General features: G+C 56.9%; 1 protein-coding gene across 1 annotated transcript in view; it reads right to left on the reverse strand.

The window, feature by feature from the left end:
- Nucleotides 1-16,224, reverse strand: part of Atp2c2 (ATPase secretory pathway Ca2+ transporting 2) — a 37,835-nt gene extending 21,611 nt beyond the window's left edge. The window contains exons 1-6 of the mRNA XM_042671457.1: nucleotides 16,129-16,224; nucleotides 6,937-7,047; nucleotides 5,115-5,231; nucleotides 1,910-1,999; nucleotides 828-863; nucleotides 661-722 (exon numbers count right to left, since the gene is read on the reverse strand). Coding sequence (XP_042527391.1) covers nucleotides 661-722; nucleotides 828-863; nucleotides 1,910-1,999; nucleotides 5,115-5,231; nucleotides 6,937-7,047; nucleotides 16,129-16,224 — 512 coding nt within the window. The remainder of the gene's footprint in view (nucleotides 1-660; nucleotides 723-827; nucleotides 864-1,909; nucleotides 2,000-5,114; nucleotides 5,232-6,936; nucleotides 7,048-16,128) is intronic.
- Nucleotides 16,225-20,865: the final 4,641 nt, after the last annotated feature.

The raw sequence follows: 20,865 nt of genomic DNA on the forward strand, positions 1-20,865 counted from the left end.
GCCCACGCGCTATTCCACCTAATACGACGCCACTAGCCCAGCCACTTTTAAGTCCTGGGCGGGCACAGGTGACCCATGAGAGTGCACGACATGGGGCAGAATACAGGATGCTTCTGGAATTCTCTATTGCACTGAACTGAAACACTCACGCAGTATCAGTGGATACCTTCCTTTGTCTTTCTCCTTTCTTTGGTGGGAGCTGAGTGACAGCTGGGGCAGGAGATTGACAGGCTGTTCAGCCAATGCCTGGAGACCACCCTTCCCTTGACCCCACCCATGTCCTGTGCTCCGTTGCCTTTAAGGCCTTGGGCATGGCTCCTTCTGAGCCTCCTTTTGGGACTCCAGTGTGCCCTCTGCCTCTCCTTCGAAAAACACGCCTGGTGCATGCGGGGTGCACCCGCACTGCTGAGCCTCTCCCACCGTCCACGCCCCTAGACCAGGGACCCTGACTGACTTAGACACCAATGACACAGTGGAGGCCCAGAGAGGTCAAATGGCTCACTGAAGGCCACACAGCACACTGCTGTCAGGGCCAAGACCAGGCCTCTGACTCCCACTGAGATGTGGTTGTGAATCACACCTCTGCCAAGCATGTGCCCAACTTTGCAGCCCACCGGCTCCTCCGCGAAACCAAAAAGTCCCAGGGAGGCTCTGGCATACCAGTTACATTCCGGGGGCACCAGCTTGGTCAGCTCTTCCAGAGACTTCTCCGACCTGTACTCCTGGCAGGAAATGCACCAGACATGCTGTTCGAAGGAGGCAACCCCACACACCTCTGCCACGCCCGTGAGCTCTGGCGGGTGGGGCGGGGGTCAGGAGATACGCACCTGGACGAAGGCCACCGTGACCACAATGAGGACAGCCTGCGGGGAAGGGGGACATGAGCGCAGGCCTGGCCCGGGAGGGCGGGGACGCCAGCGGCCAGCGGCCAGCCTGGGAGGGCGGGGACGCCAGAGGCCGGCCCGGGAGGGCGGGGACGCCAGCGGCCAGCGGCCAGCCCACCCACCGCCTGCCTTCACACAGCGCATGAGCAGACTCAGCAGCGCACCCTCCTCCCAAAGCAGCCGAGAAATCACACCGCGCTGTTACACAGCAAGCGGCTCACTGTTCTGGATTCTTCCACATAGACACACTTACATCGCAGCACTGGGTAACACAAGACGTTTTTTGTGGCTGCTTTTGCCAGTCCTGGGGCTTGAACTCAGGGCCTGGGTTCTGTCTCTGAGCTGCTTTTGCTCAAGGCTAGCACTTACCACTTGAGCCACAGCGTCACTACCGGCTTTTTCTGTGTATGGGGTACTGAGGAATTGAACCCAGGGCTTCATGCATGCTAGGCAAGCACTCTACCACTGAGCCACCTTCCCAGCCAACACAGACTTTTTTTTTTGGCGTGTGTGTGTGTGTGTGTGTGTGTGTGTGTGTGTTGGTCCTAGAACTTGAACTCAGGGCCTGGGCGCTGTCCCTTAGCTTTTCTGTTCAAAGGGTAGGTCTTCCACCATTTGAGCCACAGCTTCCTGTCTGGCTTTTAAATCATGATCCTGATCTTTCAGACTCCTGAGCGGCTGGGGTGACAGTGGTACCACCAGCACCTGGCAGCTGTGATTTGCTTTCTCAAGCGTGCTGTGTTTATCTGTGCATCACGGAGTAAGGATGGCTCCTCTTTGTAACATAACCGCACAGAGCTCAGCTTGCCCCTTCCATCCCAGGCGCATGAGAAAAGGAATTTGCTGCCACGTTTTCTGAGCCAAGGCCTAGACGCGACCTCCATGCCCACGGAGAGCGCAGTGCCCAAGTCAAGCCCCTGGTGCTGGAGGCGAAGAGAGCAGCGGCTCATCTTTCCTGCTCACAGCAAACCTCCTTCGTGGCACGGTCCACGGCGGTCCTGGCAGCCCCGGAAGCCTGCACTCACCAGGGCAATGCTAACGGCGTCCTCATACTCCTGGGTGAGGATGCTCACCAGGGCGGAGCCCAGCAGCAGCAGGATCAGGGGGTTCTTGAACTGGAAGACAGAAGACAGGGCGGCAGGGGTTAATGTCATGATGGGGGCGTGGCTTCTCGCCTGAAGGAGGCTGTGGCGCTCCCTTCCTCATGTCCTCCAGGGCTTCCAGTCAACCCTTGCCCGCGGAGGGCTCCGGGAAGACCACTCCATCCCCTGGCCTTCCTCAGACCAAAGTGACACCTTTGGGGACGTTCCAAAAGAATTCCCACAGAAGGACTTTCACGTGTTAGCGCGTCGGCCCCTTCACGGCGGAGACGGCGCAGCAGCTCACATGGTAGAGAAACGGAAGAAAGCACAGACACAGTGTAGACAGCATGGAAGCAGAAATCAGACTCAAATAAACAAGCCACTGGGCCCCGAGCTTCCTACCAGCCAAGGCACAAAGGGAAAGTAATCAGATGTGTGATTGCTGCCTGCGTGCCGGGCACGGCTCCGTCTTTGGAGCTGGGGGCTTTGTCTGTGCGCAGGGGAGGCGCAGGGCCCTGGCGCTCCGCTCACGGCTCCGTCTTTGGAGCTGGGGGCTTTGTCTGTGCGCAGGGGAGGCGCAGGGCCCTGGCGCTCCGCTCACTGGCAGCCCTGGGCTCCACGCGTTGCCAGTCATCCGACTCTTACACTTGGAGTGACGTAGGCTTGGCATCACCACCCTCTTCTCCTTCTTCTGCTTCTGCTTTTGTGCTGATACCAGCGCTGGAACTCGAGGCCTGGCACTGACCCCCAGCTTTCTTCACTCAAGGCTGGCACTCTACCACTTGGGTCCACAGCTCTCTTTGCCAGTGTTTTGGTCGTTAATTGGAGATGAATCTCATAAGTGGTACTCAATAGACACTTGGTTGAAACTGAACCATACAACTTGTGGGAAGGGATGGCAGGGAAAAACAGGAGAGCGTGAGGGAAGGGGGGACCTTGTCCAGAAAGAAATGTACTCACATGCCAGGCGCTGGTGATTACACCTGTCATCCTAGCTACTCAGGAGGCTGAGATCTGAGGATCATGGTTTGAAGCCAGCCGGGGCAGAAGAGTCCCCTCAAGACTCTCATCTCCAATTAACCACTCAAAAAAGAAAAACAAAAACAAAAAAACAAAACCAGAAGTGGCACTGTGGCTCCAAGTGGTAGCGTGCTAGCCTTGAGCAGAAGAGCTCAGGGACAGCACCCAGGCCCCAAGTTCAAGCCCCACGGCTGAAAAAAAAAAAAATCAATGCATTCATTACCTGACTTCTGTAACTATAACTCTTCTGTACATCATCTTTATACTAAAAATTCAATTAAAAAAAAAGTCACAGACCTTTCTTCCCCAGGCTGGCTTTGAACCTCAGTTTCCTGAGATCTGATCCCAGGGGTGAGGTGCCTGGCAGGTTTGGTACCTTCCTGCATGTGGTTTGCCATAGTCCACCAGCCGGTCTCCAGACTGCCAAGGAGCCCCTTCCTGAGAGACCACGTCAGCCCGAGCGCCCCTAGGCCCCCAGGAGCCTGGAACTAGAGGTGTTGCAGCTTGTTACAACATGGGTTCCAGGAATCTTGTGGGCTGGCCAGCACTGTGAAGCTAGGAGCCAACTCCGTGCCAAATGCGTCAATGCACGGCACTGCAGGGCACTGAGAAGCAGGTGATGAGCTGGGCGGGGCCTGCTCGGGGAAGGGAGCTGGCCAATCAGGAAACATTCTCAACACAGAGCCAGTAGGAAGCCTGGAGCAGTTCAGGCGCCTAGAATGGGGCCAGGAGGATACAGAAGGCCGGGGAGTTAGCGTCTGGGCAGCTCAGCCCCTCGGGTGTCTGGGAAGCTGCCCGCTGGCCTGGCCTTTCCAGCTGCCACTGGACTGGTACCCTCAGCCAGAGCGATTTCTATTTCCGCGTTGTCTTTCCTTTTCCTATTGGCTTCTAGACATTTGATTTGTACACTATCCATTTGGTGCCAGGCTGGCACTTGATGCCAGTGGCTAAGGGGGTGGGGGGGTCTGGAGCTAGCTGCCTGGTTCAACTCTCAGTGCTAGGGTCCTTGGAGCTCGGGTTGTTGGGTAAAACACAGGATGTTCACAGGAGCCCAAATGTGAGACCCTCAAGGAATGCCTCCTCCTCTTCGTTATGCATCCATTGCAATACTTGGGGCTTTACTTGTACTTAGGAATCACTCGGGGCGGGGGGGCAGCAGCAGGGAGGATTGGGTGGGGAGGGCAGGGGGAGGATGGGAAGGGATGGAAGGAGAAACAAAGGAGGAGGCTACAATGCTTGATGAGAAATGTACTCATCTTGCCCATGTAATTGTAACCCCTCTGTACAGTATTTTCACCATAAAAAATAAATAAAAATTTAAAAAAAGGAATCACTCGAACTGGGTGCCATTGGCTCACACCTGTAATACTAAGCTACTCAGGGAGCTGAGATCTGAGGATCACAGTTTGGAACCAACCCAGACAGGAAAGCTCGTGAGACTCTTATTTCCAATTACCATCCAAAACAAAGCAGAAGTGGAGCAGTGGTTCAAGTGGCAGAGCACCAGCCCTGTGAGTGGAAAAAGCTAAAGGATAGTGCCCAGGCTTTGAGTTCAAGCTCCAATACTGCACACACACACACACACACACACACACACACACACACACACACACACACACACACACACACACACACACACACACACACACACACACACACACACACACACACACACACACACACACACACACACCAGAAATTGGTTCTTGCTTTGCTCTCCAAAATTCAGAATGAGCTGCACATCTTGTCTTTTCCTGCTGTGTCTGAAACCCTGGGGAAATATGTCAGGATTCCTGTACTTCACTCTCCCCCCCTGTAAAATGGTGATTCGTGGGAGCTTTGAGTCTTGTTTACTAACTCACTTAGCACAACCCCTGGCACACAGCAAGCTGGGTCGCTGATCTCAGGGTAAGCACTACAATGCACGTCCTGGCTGCCTGGTGGTCAGTCTTCTCTTCCCGCTCTTCCTGCTGGCTCAGAGCGGCCTGGGCGGGTGCGGAGGGTCAGGCAGTGCACCACTTCCTATCTTAGGAGTTCAAGGTCACCATGGACCAATATTTAAAGAGTCAGTAGCTGTCTCACCTTCCTAGCGTACGCTGGTTAACGCACAGGATGCCTGTGGCCTCACCTGGTCCAGGTATTTCTTCCACACAGGCTCAGCGTTGTCAGCGATAAACTCATTCCAGCCGTGGACCCGCCGACGCTGTGTCACCGAGAACTCTGACAGTCCCTTGTCCAAATCCACCTGGAAAGAGATGGTGGTCTCCTGTGAGTGCGCCAAGTCCAGCAACACCCACGGACCCCGCATTGCAGATTGCACCCTGCGGCCACCTCCTGTGTCCAGAGGACAAAGCTCCCAGCAGAGAGAAGGAAAACGGCCCCATGGCTGTTCTGTCTGCCCCAGGACTGCCCTGCAGCATGGTGCAGAGGAGGTGGCCTCCAGCCTTCGCTTCAGCAAATGCAGAAACAGGTCTTCCTCCTCTCCCTCCTCCTCCCCCTCCCCTTCCTACCTCCCTTCCTCCTTCATTGCTGGGCATTAGTGGCTCACACTATAGTCCTTGCTACTCAGGAGGCTGAGATTGTAATTTGAAGGGAAATCTATGAGACTGTTCCCTCCAATTAATCAGCAAAAAGCTAGATGTGGAGATGTGGCTCAAGTGGTAGAGTATCAGCCTTAAGCAAAAACGCCAAGTAAGAACACAAGGTCCTGAGTTCAAGCCCAGGAATCCCCCCAACCTGCCGCCCCCCCCAAAAAAATCAGAAAGGAAAAAAAAAAAGAGAACAAAATCCACCAAAACCATTCCCTAGTGCATAGCTGATAGGTCAAGCTCATTACATGGAGTAAGTACAAGAAAGTTCAGCATCAGTAATAAGCAAAGAAATGTAGCAGTTCTGGTTGTGACCTTGCTTTTGAAAGGTCAATTAGAAAGATGGACTTAGAGTGAGACGAATCACTCAGCTGATCCTAGTCTTTGCAGCAGGGAAATATAATTAATTTTCTAGGTAGGAAAAATGTCCAGGCAGCGGAAAATATATTCTCCCTCCCCCGACACTAATAAGCAGGGCTGCAGACAGATTTTGGATTGTTTTCCAGAGAAAATGGTCACCTTTCATTGCTAGATTTTTTATTTGCTTTCATAAAGGTGATGGTTCTGAGTGTATACACACACACACACACACACACACACACACACACACACTCATTCATAAAGGTGATGGGTTCTGAGTACACATATACACACAGTATGTTTGCTTGGTTCTCTAAAGAAAATGAAGGACATAAAACCAGCACTGGCCTGTGGCCAGAAGGAGCTCCCTAGGAGGAACTGGTCGGAGTCTTATGCAGGACTACAATTCAAATCCTCTTGAACTAAGACAATTTTGTGGGCTCAGTACCCAGTGGCTTCTTGATTGGAACTCAGGGTGGCTGCACCAGTCCTAACTGGCTGGCTAGACCAGCCATGGATGGATGGATGCATGGATGGATGCATGGATCAGCCCTGGTTGTTCAGGTCTCTCTCTCAGAAGTGAGCAAAGCTCATAAAGAATGAATGCTGTGTGGATGTGTGTATGCATGTGTACATGTGTGTGAAGGATGTGGGTCTTGGTCCTCCCTAGAAGTTGGAAGCACTCTACTTTTTTTTGGGGGGGGGGGCGGTCGTGGGTCTTGAACTCTGGGCCTGGTTGCTGTCCCTGCGCTCTTCAGCTCAAGGTGAGAGCTCTACCACTTGAGCCACAGAGCCACTTCTGGCTTTTTGCTGGCTAATTGGAGATAAGAGTCTCAGGGACTTTCCTGCCCGGGCTGGCTTTGAACCGTGATCCTCAGATCTCAGCCTCCTGAGTAGCTAGAAAGACAGGCGTGCGCCGGTGCTAGCATTCCACTTTGAATCCTACTTCAGCAACCATATTGGAAGGTTCCGTCTCCAACTGGAGGAGGATTCAGTTCTTACGCAGAACGCTCTGGCCAAGTCCTCGTTGTGGCACTTGCACGCCTCCTTGGGGGGCAGGGCTGTGACTGCCTTCTCCTTGTCCTCGGCTTTCTGTCCCAGTTGCTCGTGGATCTGTGGAGAGCACGGGTGGCCGGTGAGCCTGAGGGGTTCGGCACTGAGGCCTCCCTCAGATGCAACCCACCAAAGCCAAGGCCAAGGCCAAGGCCGGGACGCCTAGGTCATGCCCAGTCCTGCCAATCACGGTGCAGCTCCTCTCAAGCAAACCTCGTGAAGGGAACTGGGTCTTGCGAGGCCCATGGACCTATGAAGGACCCTGAGCTTTTTGTCATCCCGCTGTGGAGAGCGCCTCCCGTGGGCGATAGTGGCATGACAGCCTCGTTCTGTTTAACCCAAGGAAAGGGAGGGAGGCCTCGGAGCTTGAGTTTCTGTGCTGAGAGACACAGGCCTAGAAAGATGCCACAGAAAACCCTTGGAGTCCCTGGGAGGCCGGGACAACACGGAGGGGACCTCAGAGCGAGGCCATGGCAGGTAGTGTGGCCCCGTTTCCTCGTACCCTGATACCAGGATGTGATAACCATCTTTTCCTTTTCCAGGAGGTCACTGGCAGCTGGTAGTGACCAGCTTCTTCCAGCTAAGGCTGGAACAGACGGCCAGTTCCTCTTTCCCTTCCTGCCAGCGCGTCTGCCCTAACCCAGGGAGAGCGCCAGGTGCCTCGCTGTCCACAAGAGCCAACATCACACCCGAGTCCACGCCGTGCCTCAGTGTGCCCGCGCAGACACAGGGCAGGGACTAGCCCCGTGCACGCCAGGTCCGTCCACCTGAGGTCTGCCCACGGCCACGGTAAACGCGCAGCACGCGACGGCCCCCCTGCAGCGGTCCTAACCTGCATCTGGTGCTTTGTCTACGGCACCCCCTGCGCCCCATTCCTGCTCCCCCATCCGAGGTAGGCCCGGGGCTCCCGCAGCCATCCTTGGTCACGCCAGCTCTTTTGGGCTCTTCCTGGGGTGATTACACCGCACTCAGTTTGCACACAGCATCCGGGATGACCCTGAAGAGGGCGATGAGCCTCAGGAAGCCACACAACCCTCCTGGGCCTCCGACAGGCAAACACACCGACCCCCTCCCCCCCACCGGGCCTTGCTGGCCTGAGACCCCCATGTTGGACCCCCAGGTGTAATACACGAGTGCTGTGCTAAGCCACCAAAGTCTAGGGTTCTAGAGGCCACAGGACCGAGGCCGGCCACCGCCTGCCCCAGAAGGATCCGGCTGAGTCCACAGACCCACCCACGTGACCCCTGCACAGGACGGGGGCCTCACAAAGGCTTCTCGTGTGCAACTCACATGGAGTGTGCGAACAGACAGCACTCAGAGGCGCTGCGGGGGACGCGGGGTGCAGGGCGGGAGAGGGGTGCTGGGCGAGGCTGCTGGGAGGTCTCATGACCTGTACCCGGAGCCCCTCTGGGACTGAGGCGGGGGCGGGGCACGTGGTTGCCATGGCAGTAGCCACGCTCCACGATGGGGGCGGGGGCTGGGGGGGCGTGGGGACCAGTCTGTGGCAGGGCACGGTGGAATTCACAGCACAGCCATCCTTCCACGTTGTGACACTGCTTGTAGGTGTGGCTGGGCCCATGCCCACGCCGTGGGCACCGCTGGACCAAGCCTGGCTCTGCCCGCTCTCACCAAACAACCCCATGTTGCTCAGCTTCTCCCTGTGTATCAAGAACGAGGCGCGATCCCTGCCCTGTGCCAAGAGGCTATGCAAGCATGTGTACTTACAACAACAATGAGAGGAATCTCAGAAAAGCTCCCAAGCATGGGAAAATAAACAAGGATCGTGTTTTCTTTCTTCTCCTTCCTTCCTTCCTTTTCTTATCTTTCAGTGCTTGTACGAAGGAATTACCATTCGACAAATCAGATTAGAGACACAATGCTGCTTGATCCATGACACCGCTTTCTTTGGTGTGTGTGCGCCAGTATTGGGCTTGAATTTAGGGCCTTAGACTCTCCCTTGGCTTTTTCACACAAGGCTGGTGCTCTACTACTTGAGCCACAGCACCACTTCCAGATTTTTGTTGGTTAATTGGAGGTAAAAGTCTCATGGACTTTCCCGCCCTGGCTGGCTTTGACCCACAGTTCTGAGATCTCAGCCTCTGAGTAGCTGGGACTAGAGGCCTGTGCCACTGCCCAGCCTTGCCACACTCTGAATTTGTCCTGCCTGCTTTGGAATCCTACACAGGTGCTCTCGGTCTGGCGTGAAACTCCTCGGTGCTGTGATCCGTTTTCTGGATTACCATGCAGAGTGAGGTATCTCACTGTACGCAGCAACTGCCTGTGCCAGCATACAGGTTGCGGGCTGCTACGTACGCGGCCCAGCCCCGTTGAGCCCTCTGGTGGACACGGGCCTGGGACACCTGCTCCTGGAACTGCTGGCTCCTGAGAACCTGGGGTGATCAGTTACCTGGACACTTCCGCTGCTTTCCCAAGAGCTGACTCCACAGGCCAGAGCTGGAGCGGTGCAGAGAGCCCCAACTAAGTGTATGAGAGAGAGAGAGAGAGAGAGAGAGGAGAGAGAGCACACTTTTGCTGCCTGCGCAAGTCAGGGCTCTGGTGGAAGCCACCACCCCCTGGGTCCTCAGGCCGCCTGTGCTGTCAGGAAGCCCGTGGCTGAGTTCAGATAATGGGGCATCATATTGCGCCTTCTTGAGCTATAGTATAAATTGCTGGCAAAGTCTGGCGGCCGGTCTGGAGGGGGCCGGTCTGGAGGGGGCCTGGCTTCACAGGGAAGTGGGTGGATGACAGGCTGGGAGATTGGGCAACAAGAAAACACGGTGCCAGCCGCGGTGGTAAGGAACGTCACAGTTGGTGGAGGGAGTGCCCGGCGTCCTGAAGCTGGGGTGGACCCCGGGCTGTTTATGGGATTGGAATCAATGACTTTCTATATTTTATGGATATAAAACTAAATATAGACTTGAACACACACATCTTCCCTTCCTCTTGAGATGGCCGTGTCCACCCAGAGCAAAGAGAACACCCAGCAACGGACTCTTGATTTCCAAATACAATTCCTTCGTAAAAAGCAGCCAGGAGCTGGGCATGGTGCTTCTGCAACCTCAGCTCCATGAGGAGAGTTGTCCTTCAAGGTCAGCCAGGCAAACAGCAAGATGCCAACCAAGAGCTGGGCCTCACGCTGGAGGCCTGCCATCTTGGCTACCTGGTAAGCATGAAAAGGAGCATCGAGGTCCAGGCTGGCCCAGGTAAAAATACAAGTCCTTATTCCCAAGATAAAGCAAAAAAAGTCTTAGGTATAGCTCAAGTGGTAGCGTGTTTATCTAGCAAGTGTGAGGTCCTGAGTTCAAACCCCAGTACAGACAGACAGACAGACAGACAGACAAATATAGCCATGCTGGGGTGAGGAAAGCCTGGCCTGCGGCTACTGCAGCCAGCGCTCCGGTGCAGGGCTCCAGGCCGGGCAGGCCATGCCCATGGGCTGTGTGAACTGGGGCAGGTTGGGCTCCCTTTTGGACTCCCAGGAGTCTTGTGAGGCCTTCCCTGCTCCTCATGAAAGGCATGCTGGGTAATGTGATGAGGATCAGCATGGTCTTTGGGCTCTATTAGGTTTTCATTTGTAGAGTAATCAAAACAAAGAAGAGTACAGGCACAGAACTCCGCGCCGGGTCAAGGAGGGTATTTTTTTTTTTTTTATTAAGAAAGGATTGCTTAGCCAGGTGTGGTGACTCAAGCGTGTAATCCTAGCTAGTTGGGAGGTGGAGACTGAGGCTTGTGGTCTGAGGCCAGCCCAGGCATAAAAGGTGGCAAGATTTCATCTCAACCCTGGCTGGGTTGGTGGCACAGTGGCCGGGCCTGTCATCCTCAGTGACTGGGAAGCACCCGTCGGGGGTTCAAGAACAACCAAAAAAGGGGCCAGAGGCGTGGCTCAAGTGGTCGAGTGCCTGCCTTGTAAACAAAAGGCCCTGAGAGTTTGTTGAAGGCTAGGTATGGTGGCTCACACCTGTAATCCCGGCCTCCAGGCCCTCCTCTCTCCTAGGGCTGGCCAGGCGACCGCAGGACCACCTCTCTCACCCAGCCCAGCTTCTTCTGGAGGAAACCCCCTGTCCAGCGGGAGGTCTTCAGGGCCACAGGTGGGCACTACACCTAGCCTTTCTCTCCACTGCCAGCCATTCCATGCCCCAGAGGCCCAAAGTCCAAGAAAGGTGGCAGCCAGAGGCCAGGATGAAGCCCTGGTGGCCCTGCCAACCCTCGGCATCAAATCCAACTTTACTTCTCCGCGTCAGCAAGGACCCTCTCGTGGGGAGCCACCTCCTGGTCTGTGGGTGTGAGACCAGCGGGCACGCAGAGATCCCGGTGCCTGTCCACGCTCCACCGGCGTCATCTTCAAGGTGCTTTTATTTCACCTTGGACGCTGCGCTGTGTGGATGGAGTGTGAGGGCACACCAGCGCACGCGCAGGTCAGAGGGCGGGCAGCGTGGCTCACACGTGGGCCCACCTCTCTCTGCCCTCTGCAGCTGCGGCCATCTTTCCTTGGTGGGGGTGTGGGACATGCCCAGTGGTTACCCACAGGACATAGCATCAAAGAGCAAAACCCGCCATGACTGGCGGGGAGCCAGAGAGAGAGAGAGAGAGAGAGGAAGACAGAACAGAACACCCTGCTGTCCGTCAGCATTTGGTCCCGCGGACTATGCAGCCAGCTTCGCAGGCGCTAACCCCATCATCTCAAACCCTACACCCTTTCTTCCCACCCTTGGTCTCTCCTACCCACGGGTGCTGACCTGAAATCAGTCCTTGTGTCAAGAGCCCCCGGGGGGTTGAGCGGGGGGGCGGGGAGTCCCCAAGAATAGGGCCTATGTGCCACCAGCCTGCCCTGTCCGCCCACTGGCACCGCTGTGGGACCTGGGAGCAGGCTCTGACCTTCCGGCTACAATCTAGGCTCTGGCCTAACAATGCTGCTTCACACACGATGCCAACGCCCCCCCCGTCCCCCGCCCTCTCTGCCCTCCCTCATCCACCCCTGCCAGCTTTGTATGTGGGCACTGCACAGCCCTGGGGGCCCCTGGAGAAACTCCCCGCTAAATCCGATTACCGGATGGGGCGGGAAGAGAACTCAAGCTGGAAGATCTTTGGTCACTCGTGGTTTCTGTTTTGTCCGTGACAGCCTAGTTTCTAAGCCTGCTGAAGTGGCCATTGTGCAGCCCTGACTTAGGAGGAAGAGCCGCTGAGATCCAGCGCTCGCCTGGACGTGACCCCTGTGCGCACCTGCTCACACCCCAGCAATCACACCCTACCCAGGAGGCGGGGGCCATGTGCAGCCAGGCCTCAAGAACCCAACGGCCCAGCACGTGGCAGGCGGGTGCCGCCATGCCTCCGGCTTGACATCCAGGTGCACGGAGCACTGTGCAGAGAGTTATGTAGGAGTCCCCTCCTGACCGTGCCCAGCGCTCAGCTCGCAGGTGAGCCGTTACCAGGGCAGCGTGAAGGCCGGCGTGCGCAGCCTGCTTGCTGCCCATCTCCGGAAGCCGAGGCTTGTGATCCTAACCCAGCAAACCAACTCCCGACCCGTGTAAGTGTCATTCTGCCCACGCACGTGAACATACACATCCTCAGCTTGAGCACTCGCCAATAGCAGAACGAAAGGAGTCCCAGCCCGGAGCCTGGTGGCTCACAGCTGTCATTCTAAGCTACCCAGGAGCCTGAGATTGGGAAGACCATGGTTTAGTTCAAGGGACTTCCTCTCACTGGAAGAAGCTGGGTGTGGTGTGTGTACCTGTCATCCCAGCTGTAGGAAGTCTAAAGTAGGTGGATCAGTTCAGGCCCATGCAGAAAGCAAGATCCTATCTCAAAAAATAACCAATGTGAAAATAAAAAGGGCAGGAGGCATGGTTCAGCAGTAAAGCACCTGCCTAGCACACAGGAAGTTCAGAGTTCAAACCTTAATGCCATTGGGGGGGGGGTGGAGTCTGAATAAAGACCAACACCTAAGAGAAACACCAACAAAAAGACAACTACGGAGCAGACTACGTGCAGAGCGGCTGCAAGCTTTTCTCCGTGAATCACTGAATTTAGGAGAATGCGTCTTTCTATTTCTGAGGATGGTGGTCTCTGACATGGCCTCAATCCTCCATCCTCGCTCTGGGCTAGCCCCCCGGCGAGGGTGGACTGCCCCCAGACTGGCTTCAAAAGGGCGAGTGAGGCAGGAATGCTGACACATGGAGCCCCAACAAGGAAATGGGCTGCAAACGGCCGACGGGGGGCTGGGAAGTGCCTGGGGCCCTCCATGGCCCCAGAGGGCCGGACGGGGGTGGGGCCCCGACCCCCAGCCCCAGGCCACCCTGGGAACCACCCCAGATTTCAGCCCACGGGGGCCAGAGATACGATGGCAAGCGGCTCGGTTCTAGAGTCGGCTGTGGCTGTATAGATGACTGGACTAACAGATCGAATCTGGACTGAGTACTGACAATCACATCAGAAGAACAGCGTCACCTCATGCCCTGCTATTGTATTATAGATTTGTTTTATAGTCGAGTAATAAACACACAGCTATTTTGTGGCAGTGAAAATCTTATCGCTTTTGTGCCTACACTGAGATCTCACTTGGCTAGAAATAATTTTAGTCAATACAGGGGGTTGGAATCAATGCTTCTGGTCACCTCTGAGGGTTGAACCCAGGCCCTTGTACCTATCAGGCAAGTGTCCACCACTTGAGCTAGGCCTCCAGCCCTGCTGTTTGTATTTTGTTTTTCAGACAATTTCACTAACTTTGCCGGAGCTAGCCTTGAACTTGTGAACCTACTGCTTCTGCTTCCTAAGTCACAGGGATTACAGGCCTGTGCTACCATGCCCAGCTTACGATCCATTTCTTTAAGAAGTAGTCCACATGTGGCTGGGTCTAAAGGTTCAAGCCTATAATCTGTTGTTGTTGTTGTTATGGGTCTTGAACTCTGGGCCTGGGCGCTGCCCCTCAGCTCTTCAGCTCAAGGCGAGCGCTCTACTACTTGACTCAAGGCACCACTTTCAGTTTTCTGGGGGTTCATTGGAGATAAGAGTCTCATGGACTTTCCTGCCCAGGCTGGCTTTGAGCTATGATCCTCAGATCTCAGCCTCCTGAGTAGCTAGGCCTGAGCCACCGGCACCTGGCACAAGCCTACAATCTCAGTTACACAGGAGACAAAGATCAACCAAGAAGACCATGGTTCAAGGCCAGCTCAAGCAGGAAGTCTTCCAGATCCCATCTCAGTTAATAAAGCTGGGTACAGTATTGCACGCCTGGGGCTCCCTGTCCACCTCCTGACTCAGTGATGCTTGCCTGGAGGCTGAAGGACCGGGAGACAACCCAGGAATACTTCCCAGCACCCCTGGCCTAGCTGGGCGAAGCTGGGGGCACAGAGGCCAGGCCAGGGCGTGACCTACGCCAAGTGCTCATGAGCCAGGGCGATGGTGGGAGCCGTCACTTTAGCAAATATGCCTTCTTTCCTGACTTGGAGAGTTCTAATCAGGAAGGCAGGCAGCGTGGTGGGAAGCGGGGCCTCCCCTGGTCTCCTCCTCATCTCCTGCTTGTTTGGCTTTGCTGGGGTCAGGGAGCAGGCCTCCAGCATGCTAAGCACTTGTTTCCCCCCCCCCCCAGGTGTGACCTGCCATGGCCCAGGCCGCCTTTGTAGACAGCACACCTTGTCTGTCTTTCAGCTGGCCACGGCTGTGGCTGCTGCATCACCAACCTGAAGCGGAAGGCTGTGCGGGGCCCCAGCCTCTGGGCTGGGCCAGGTTATCAGGTAGCGGCTTGCCCGTCTGTGACTGAGAACACCTGGCTCTGCGGCCAGCTGGGGACCGTCCCCAGCGAGGCGGAGGACCTGGCTGACTGTGGAGGGGCCTCCCAAGCCGCTGCGGAGGACGGCAATCCCCCGGCTGGCGCGGATCCTCCCCAGCGTCCCCACGAGGATCCCTGAACACCTGGACAACATCTGGAGACCTGATCATGGCCAGCGACCCTTCAGGGGCCCTTGGAAGATACCCAGCCCGATGCCAACATCCAAAGAAGGAAAGGAAAAAGGAGGGAAAGCAAACAGCGATGAAGCAAAGGCAGCCCGTGTCCACAGACAACTTCACACCGCTTCCGACCACACGGGAACAGGAAGGGCTCGGCCGCCGGGTCCCAGCAGCGCTGACGGCAGCTCATGACCACAGGAAACACGGTGTCCACTCTACACCCCTGCCGTGAGCCCATCTGAACTCTCACACCATCCTGAGGTATAAAATACTCCTTGCAACTGAAGAACGTATCTAAGAATCTTGCCACCAGTGTTGACTACTGGCCTGCTCTGGGCGGAAAAGATGAAAACCTGAAGCGGTTCTCAGCTGATTGTTTCTCATTAACAAGCGCGCGTAGGCGGGAGGTTTCCCTCCATTGGCTGAGGGGCCACAGCCGGGGCTGACCGACGTCAGGGGCTGAGCGGCAGCCGGGCTCAGTGTGTTCCCGCTGTCTCTGAGGATGGGTGGATGGACGGACTCGGGGCTCCTCTCAGAGCTCTACGGTGTCCCCAGCCCGAGCGGAGGAGACCCCGGTGGGTCACCAGCCCTCCCTGCTTCCCCAGCTGCTCTGAAGCAGGCCCAGGAAGGACAGGGGCCTAAGTAACAGCAGAGTCCACGGGTTCCCCAAGACCCTCGGGGTCCTCTGTCCTGCTGGCTTATGTTAGAAGGTCCCCTGGGGGTCAAAGTCAAGGGGCAGCTTGGAGAGGTTTGTAAAGCGGCAGGCCGGGCACACCTGTGGCCTCCTGGCTCTCACTAGGCGATAAGCACTGGGAACTTAGTTTTTTCCTTTTAACACACTCTAATTTTCTTTCTCTCCTCCAATTCCAGTAGCGTTTAAAATCTGGCCACTCAGGATTTCAATTGCCCTGGAGTCAGAGCAACCTAGATGAGTTTCCTTGCTGGCTGCTTGAACCTCAGGGCCCCAGGTAACTCTCTGCCTCAGTTTCTCCTCCGCAGCGTGGGCTGTGTGGGAGGGCTAATTGTTGAGCCAGGCGCAGCCCACTGCCAGCTTCCAGTGACCGCCAGCGGCTGTCAGAGCCGGGGGAGGAGGGGTAAGCCAGGTCAGAGCGGGGTGCCCAGCCCCACACGCAGGTCTGGGGTGAAGGAGAGGTTGCCTGCCCCCCCTACAGCCCGGGCCAGGACCCCCAGACTCACCAGGGCCTCCTCCTCGTCCCTCTCCAGAGCCTCGTACCGGTGGCCCTGGCCCGGGAGGCTGAGCTTCTGCAGGAATCTGAAGCGTCTGGCCACCATGGCTGGGCGCCCAGGTGTCTCCACCGCTGCTGCCCCGCGGTGTCCGGTGTCTGTGTTCCAAGTGTGTGCGCCAGGAGCCTCCCGGGCCGCCTGGTTACCAGGTAGTGTGCACCTGCCCGCCCAGCCCAGGCCCCTCCCAGGCCAGGCCCCGCCCCTCCGAGGACCTGGGGGACTTGGAGCCCAGAGGCAGCCCAAGGGAGTGGCCTAGATGACTTGTAACAATCCCCCAGGCTGGGGGGGGAGGGGGGGAGCCGGGGCCGGGGCCAGGCCAGGGCTGCTGGGAGCCATTGCTTGTTCAGACCCCGCTTCCAGGCTTCCAGACGTATTCCTATCTGAGACACGGGGCTGGGGGTGGGGGTGGGGGGGGAGGGGGAGGTGGTCAACCAATGGCTGCCCAGACTCATGTCTGCTGCCTGTGTGACTCTGGACAGATTGCCAAGGCCAGGATCTCACCCACAAGGGCCCGGCAGTGAACCCAGGGTTTGGGGGTGGCACGGGTGGTGGTGGGTGATCCGGAGCCCCTGGCCCTCTCCAGCAGGGTGGGCATCTGTGCCTGCCCAGGTGGGAGGCCTCGGGTGCCTTTGGTTTCCCCCGGGGCCTGGGGTTAAGGTCCTGGGGGAATAGAGCCTCCTTCCTGGGGAAAGGCAGGCCCCTGTGCCGGGGGTGGGGCTGCAGCCCCACTCACAAGCTCCCAGGACAGGTGCTGCCAAGCAGCACCAGGTCCCTCCGCTTCTCAAGGCAGTCCCACCCAGGCCTGGCCGGGACTCGGGAGAAGCTGGCTCCGGCAAGGCTGAGCCTCCCCCCACCCCCGCCTCCCGTCCTCCTCTCCAGGGAAGGTACTTTGGACTGCAGAAGACCTTCTGTGTTTGTCTGTGTTCTTGAAGGGCCCCCCCTTTGAGCAAATATTTGTCACATTCCTCGCCAGCTCCCCACGGGCGGGCGGCCACCCCAGCCCTGTTCATCCTGACCCGGGGCCCTTCCTGTCTCCCCTGCCTCCTCCCTTCTCAACCACGCCAACCTCCGCGTGGTCCCCACCCACCAGTCCCAACAAAGTTGGCGGAGGCCAGGGAGAGAGCCGAGCCCAGAAATGTGCTTTCAGCCGTCCCTTTATTTTAGTTTTTGGCTGGTGCTGGAGCTTGAACTCAGGGCTGGGATGCGGTCCCTGAGCCTTTTCATTCAAGGTTGGCACTTTACCACTCCATGTCTGGCTCTTTGGTGGCTCATGGGAGATAGGAGTCTCGTGGACTCTCCTGCCCGGGCTGGCTATGAGCCTCGCTCCTCAGATCTCAGCCTCCTGCGTGGCTAGGATGACAGCGTGAGCCGCCCGCGCCCCGCTTTCTCTTTCCTTGAGTTGCCTGACCTTGGGTGGCTGCCTCCACCTGTGCTACCTCCGTTTACTCATCTGTAAATTGAGGGTGACCTGTAGGAGTCAAGGTCCCCGCAGGCCACAGCACCCTCAAACTGAGCGACCTGGGAAGCATTTAGAAACGGGAGAGGCAGCGGGTACAGGAGAGGGTCGCTGCTGTATGCGACCGGGAGCTTCAGAGCAGAAAAATGGCTCTGGTCCCAAGACCAGAAGGCAAAGACCTCTGAGACAGGCGTGTGGAGTGGAAACGGGGTCCCGGACTGACCGAGCGAAGGAGGCGCTGGGAGCCGGGCCCCAGGCCCTGTGGTGCTGGGAGCTCACGCTGGATCCCGCTGCCTCCAGAAAGTCCTCTGGAAATTCCATACCGAAGAATACTCAAGAACAGGCCTCGGTTATTTCTCAGCGCCTCTCCAGCGAGCATTCCGTGAATTTAGGCCCATGCGGGGTGGTTGGCGGCAGGGCCCCCGGCCTGTTCCCCAGCGCCCAGGACCTTCTCCCCAGCGCTGACGCGTGGCCCAGCCCTGGCCTTCACAGCTCCCCCGCCAGGGGCTGGAACCAGGGAGCGGGTGTCAGGGAGGACCTCTCCCCGGGGGCTGTGGTGGGTCACGCCAACCTGCTGGATGGAAAACTGGAGATGTCCCCGAGTGAGGATGTGCATTGTGATGTAAAAATTGGCTTTCTTGTTATTCTAGAGGTGACGCACAGAGGGCTGACGACGACGTTCGACGTTCGTCAGGGATGAGTGCGCTGCCTTCCTACAGCGTCTTCTGCTCCCTCACTCCTCCCAGCCCCTCCTGCATTGTGATTTACGAGGAACAGAACCACTCCGGCCCACACACTGACCTGCTAGCTTCTTTCTAATGAACGGAGCTTTTCTCCCTGACTGGCTTGCACACTCTTTTTCTAGATGTTTCCAGGCCACTGGCAAAGCTGGCCCCTTCTTCCCCCGGTACTTGTAAGCGGAGCCTTTGTAAACTGGCTGGTGTCTGTTGGTCCTCACGCTCCCTTGGGAAGGTCAGGCTCTGTGTCTTTGGGTGGCTGGACGGTGGATCTGCGCAGGAAGCGTGGAAGTTAGGTGTCTGCAGGCCCCGCTTCTCTCTGGTCTTTCCTCCGGCCATCGGAGGTTTTCCTCGGTGTGCTGGCCTGCCTGCCCTCCCTGCTGTCCCGTGTGTGTGTGTGTGTGTGCGTGTGTGTGTGTGTGTGTGTGTGTGTGTGTGTGTGTGTGTGTGTGTGTGCGTGCTTTCGGAGAGCAAGTGCTCTTCTCTCTCCTCTCCTCTTTGATTTGGAATAAACAGGTTATTCAAAAGCCCGGCTTTCTCCCTCCCCAGCCTTATGTCTGATTTACACCTCATGGCCGTCACCAGCCGACTTCAAGAGTTTCTTTCCTTGCAGTGTTTCTTGCTTGTTCTTTTTTTCTTTCTTCTATTTTCTTCTGCCTTCAACTGGGAAATGTGAGCCCCTCTGCCTCCCGCAGCCGCCCAGGACGCTCGTTGGACAAGGCAGCAGGCTGGGAAATCAGAATTCTGTAGCCCGGTCTGTAGGCTGGCGGTGGCGCGTCCGGGCGGGCCGGGGACAGAAGCATCCAGCCTTTCTGGAAAGGTCTGTTCTCAGCACCTTGAGCAACGAATGAGGTCACGCCTGCCAACTCCCTCACTCTCTCCTTGGGAGTGCTGCCTCTCCTCACCGGCTCATTACTGCCCAGCGATGCACCTGGCCCCGATGAAATCACAAGCTGCCAGCACTTTATTTGGTAATAAACAGCGCGCCCAGGCCAGCAGTGAAGGAGTCCTTTGCAGCAAGGGCGTACTGCACAAAGGGGCGTTGGAGACGGATCTGCAAGCGGTAGGAATGGTTTGAGGGTACGGCTTCTTGCATGAGCCCCTACCTGTTTGCTGCTAACATCTGTGTCCACTGGCGAGATCACTGGGCAGAGGTGGGAGTTAGGACACGAGATAAAACCAGCTGGGTCATTCAGTGAATGTTTTCTTGAGCACCTGTGTGTGGCAGGGGCCCTGTCCCTGCCTCTGCGCCTTCTTTGAGGTGGTGACAGAGGCTGCCACACATAGCGACGGGCTAGGGGGAGAGGAGGGGCTCACTGAAGACCCCAGGAGCCACGTGTCTAGACTTGACCTCTGGAAACTCTGAGGATTGTCGCAGATTTGTGAAGCCGTCCTGGACCGTCTGACTCCAGTACTGACCAGTGCCCTTAGAAGAGGCGGCAGGAGCCGCGTGTGGCAGTCCATGCCTGAAACCCCAGCTACTTGGGAGGCAGAGATCTGGAGGATCACCAGTGAAGACTGGAGGGGGAAGGGCGTCACCATCTCAATCAATAAAGCCAGGCGTGGTGGCACAGGTCTGTGATCCCAGCTTTGCAGATGACATAGGTAGGAGAATCAGCCTGAGGTTGGCCAGGAGCGAAAGCACGAGACCCTATCTGAAAAACAACGAAAGCAAAACAGGACTGGGATGTGGCTGAAGTAGTAGAGTGCCTGCCTAGCAAGTTGGGGCTCTGAGTTCAAGTCCCAGAATCGCAAAAAAAAAATTATATATATATATATATATATATATATACTCATAATAATGACAGGAAAAGGGTGGCCGGAGGCGGGGCAGAGTCAAGCGTCACGGGCAGCTCCGTCCCTGTCACCGCCACCCTAGTTTGCTGAGTGACAGGAGACAGCCCGCCGTGTGGTGGCTTTGCCAGGCTGCCAAGGCCTCGCTCCACGGAGGGATGGCCAGGCTCTGACCTGTGGGGCGTGTCCCCAGGGTCATGTCCTGGGTCTTGCACCCTGGACTCGCCCGAGGGGTAAACACATAGCTTGGATGCCCGGCTTCCTCCACCTGTGTCTCGCCCTCCAGCCCCTCCGGGGCCCAACTCCGCTCACCCTTGGTGGCCCAGAACCGCAACCTTGGCACCTGCCACATGAATAAGCCAAAGGATTTGCAGAGGAGGACAGGGTGACCTCCGCAGGGGTAAGTAACAGAACCTTCTAGAAGGCGGACTGACTCCCCAGCTCTCCTCCCCAGCCTTCCAAACCTCCTTCTGTCTCCAGACCCAAAGAGGGCACTGTCCCCCCGCCAGCTAGTCTCAGCCCACTCTGCTCCCCAAAGCCCTGTGCACCCCCTAAACTCTCACTCCAGTCCTCCTGCTCCCTGACTTAGAAGTCCTTTCTGGACCAAATGAGATGCCCTGCGGGGTCCGCACTGGCCCCTGGTTTCTGCAGAGGGGTGGCACGTGGGCACAGGCCTGCGTTTAAAAGAAGGCACCGTGTCCG

This window comes from Dipodomys spectabilis, unplaced genomic scaffold, assembly GCF_019054845.1.
Source record: "Dipodomys spectabilis isolate Male_0828 unplaced genomic scaffold, ASM1905484v1 ptg000628l, whole genome shotgun sequence".
Taxonomy (NCBI): Eukaryota; Metazoa; Chordata; class Mammalia; order Rodentia; family Heteromyidae; genus Dipodomys; species Dipodomys spectabilis.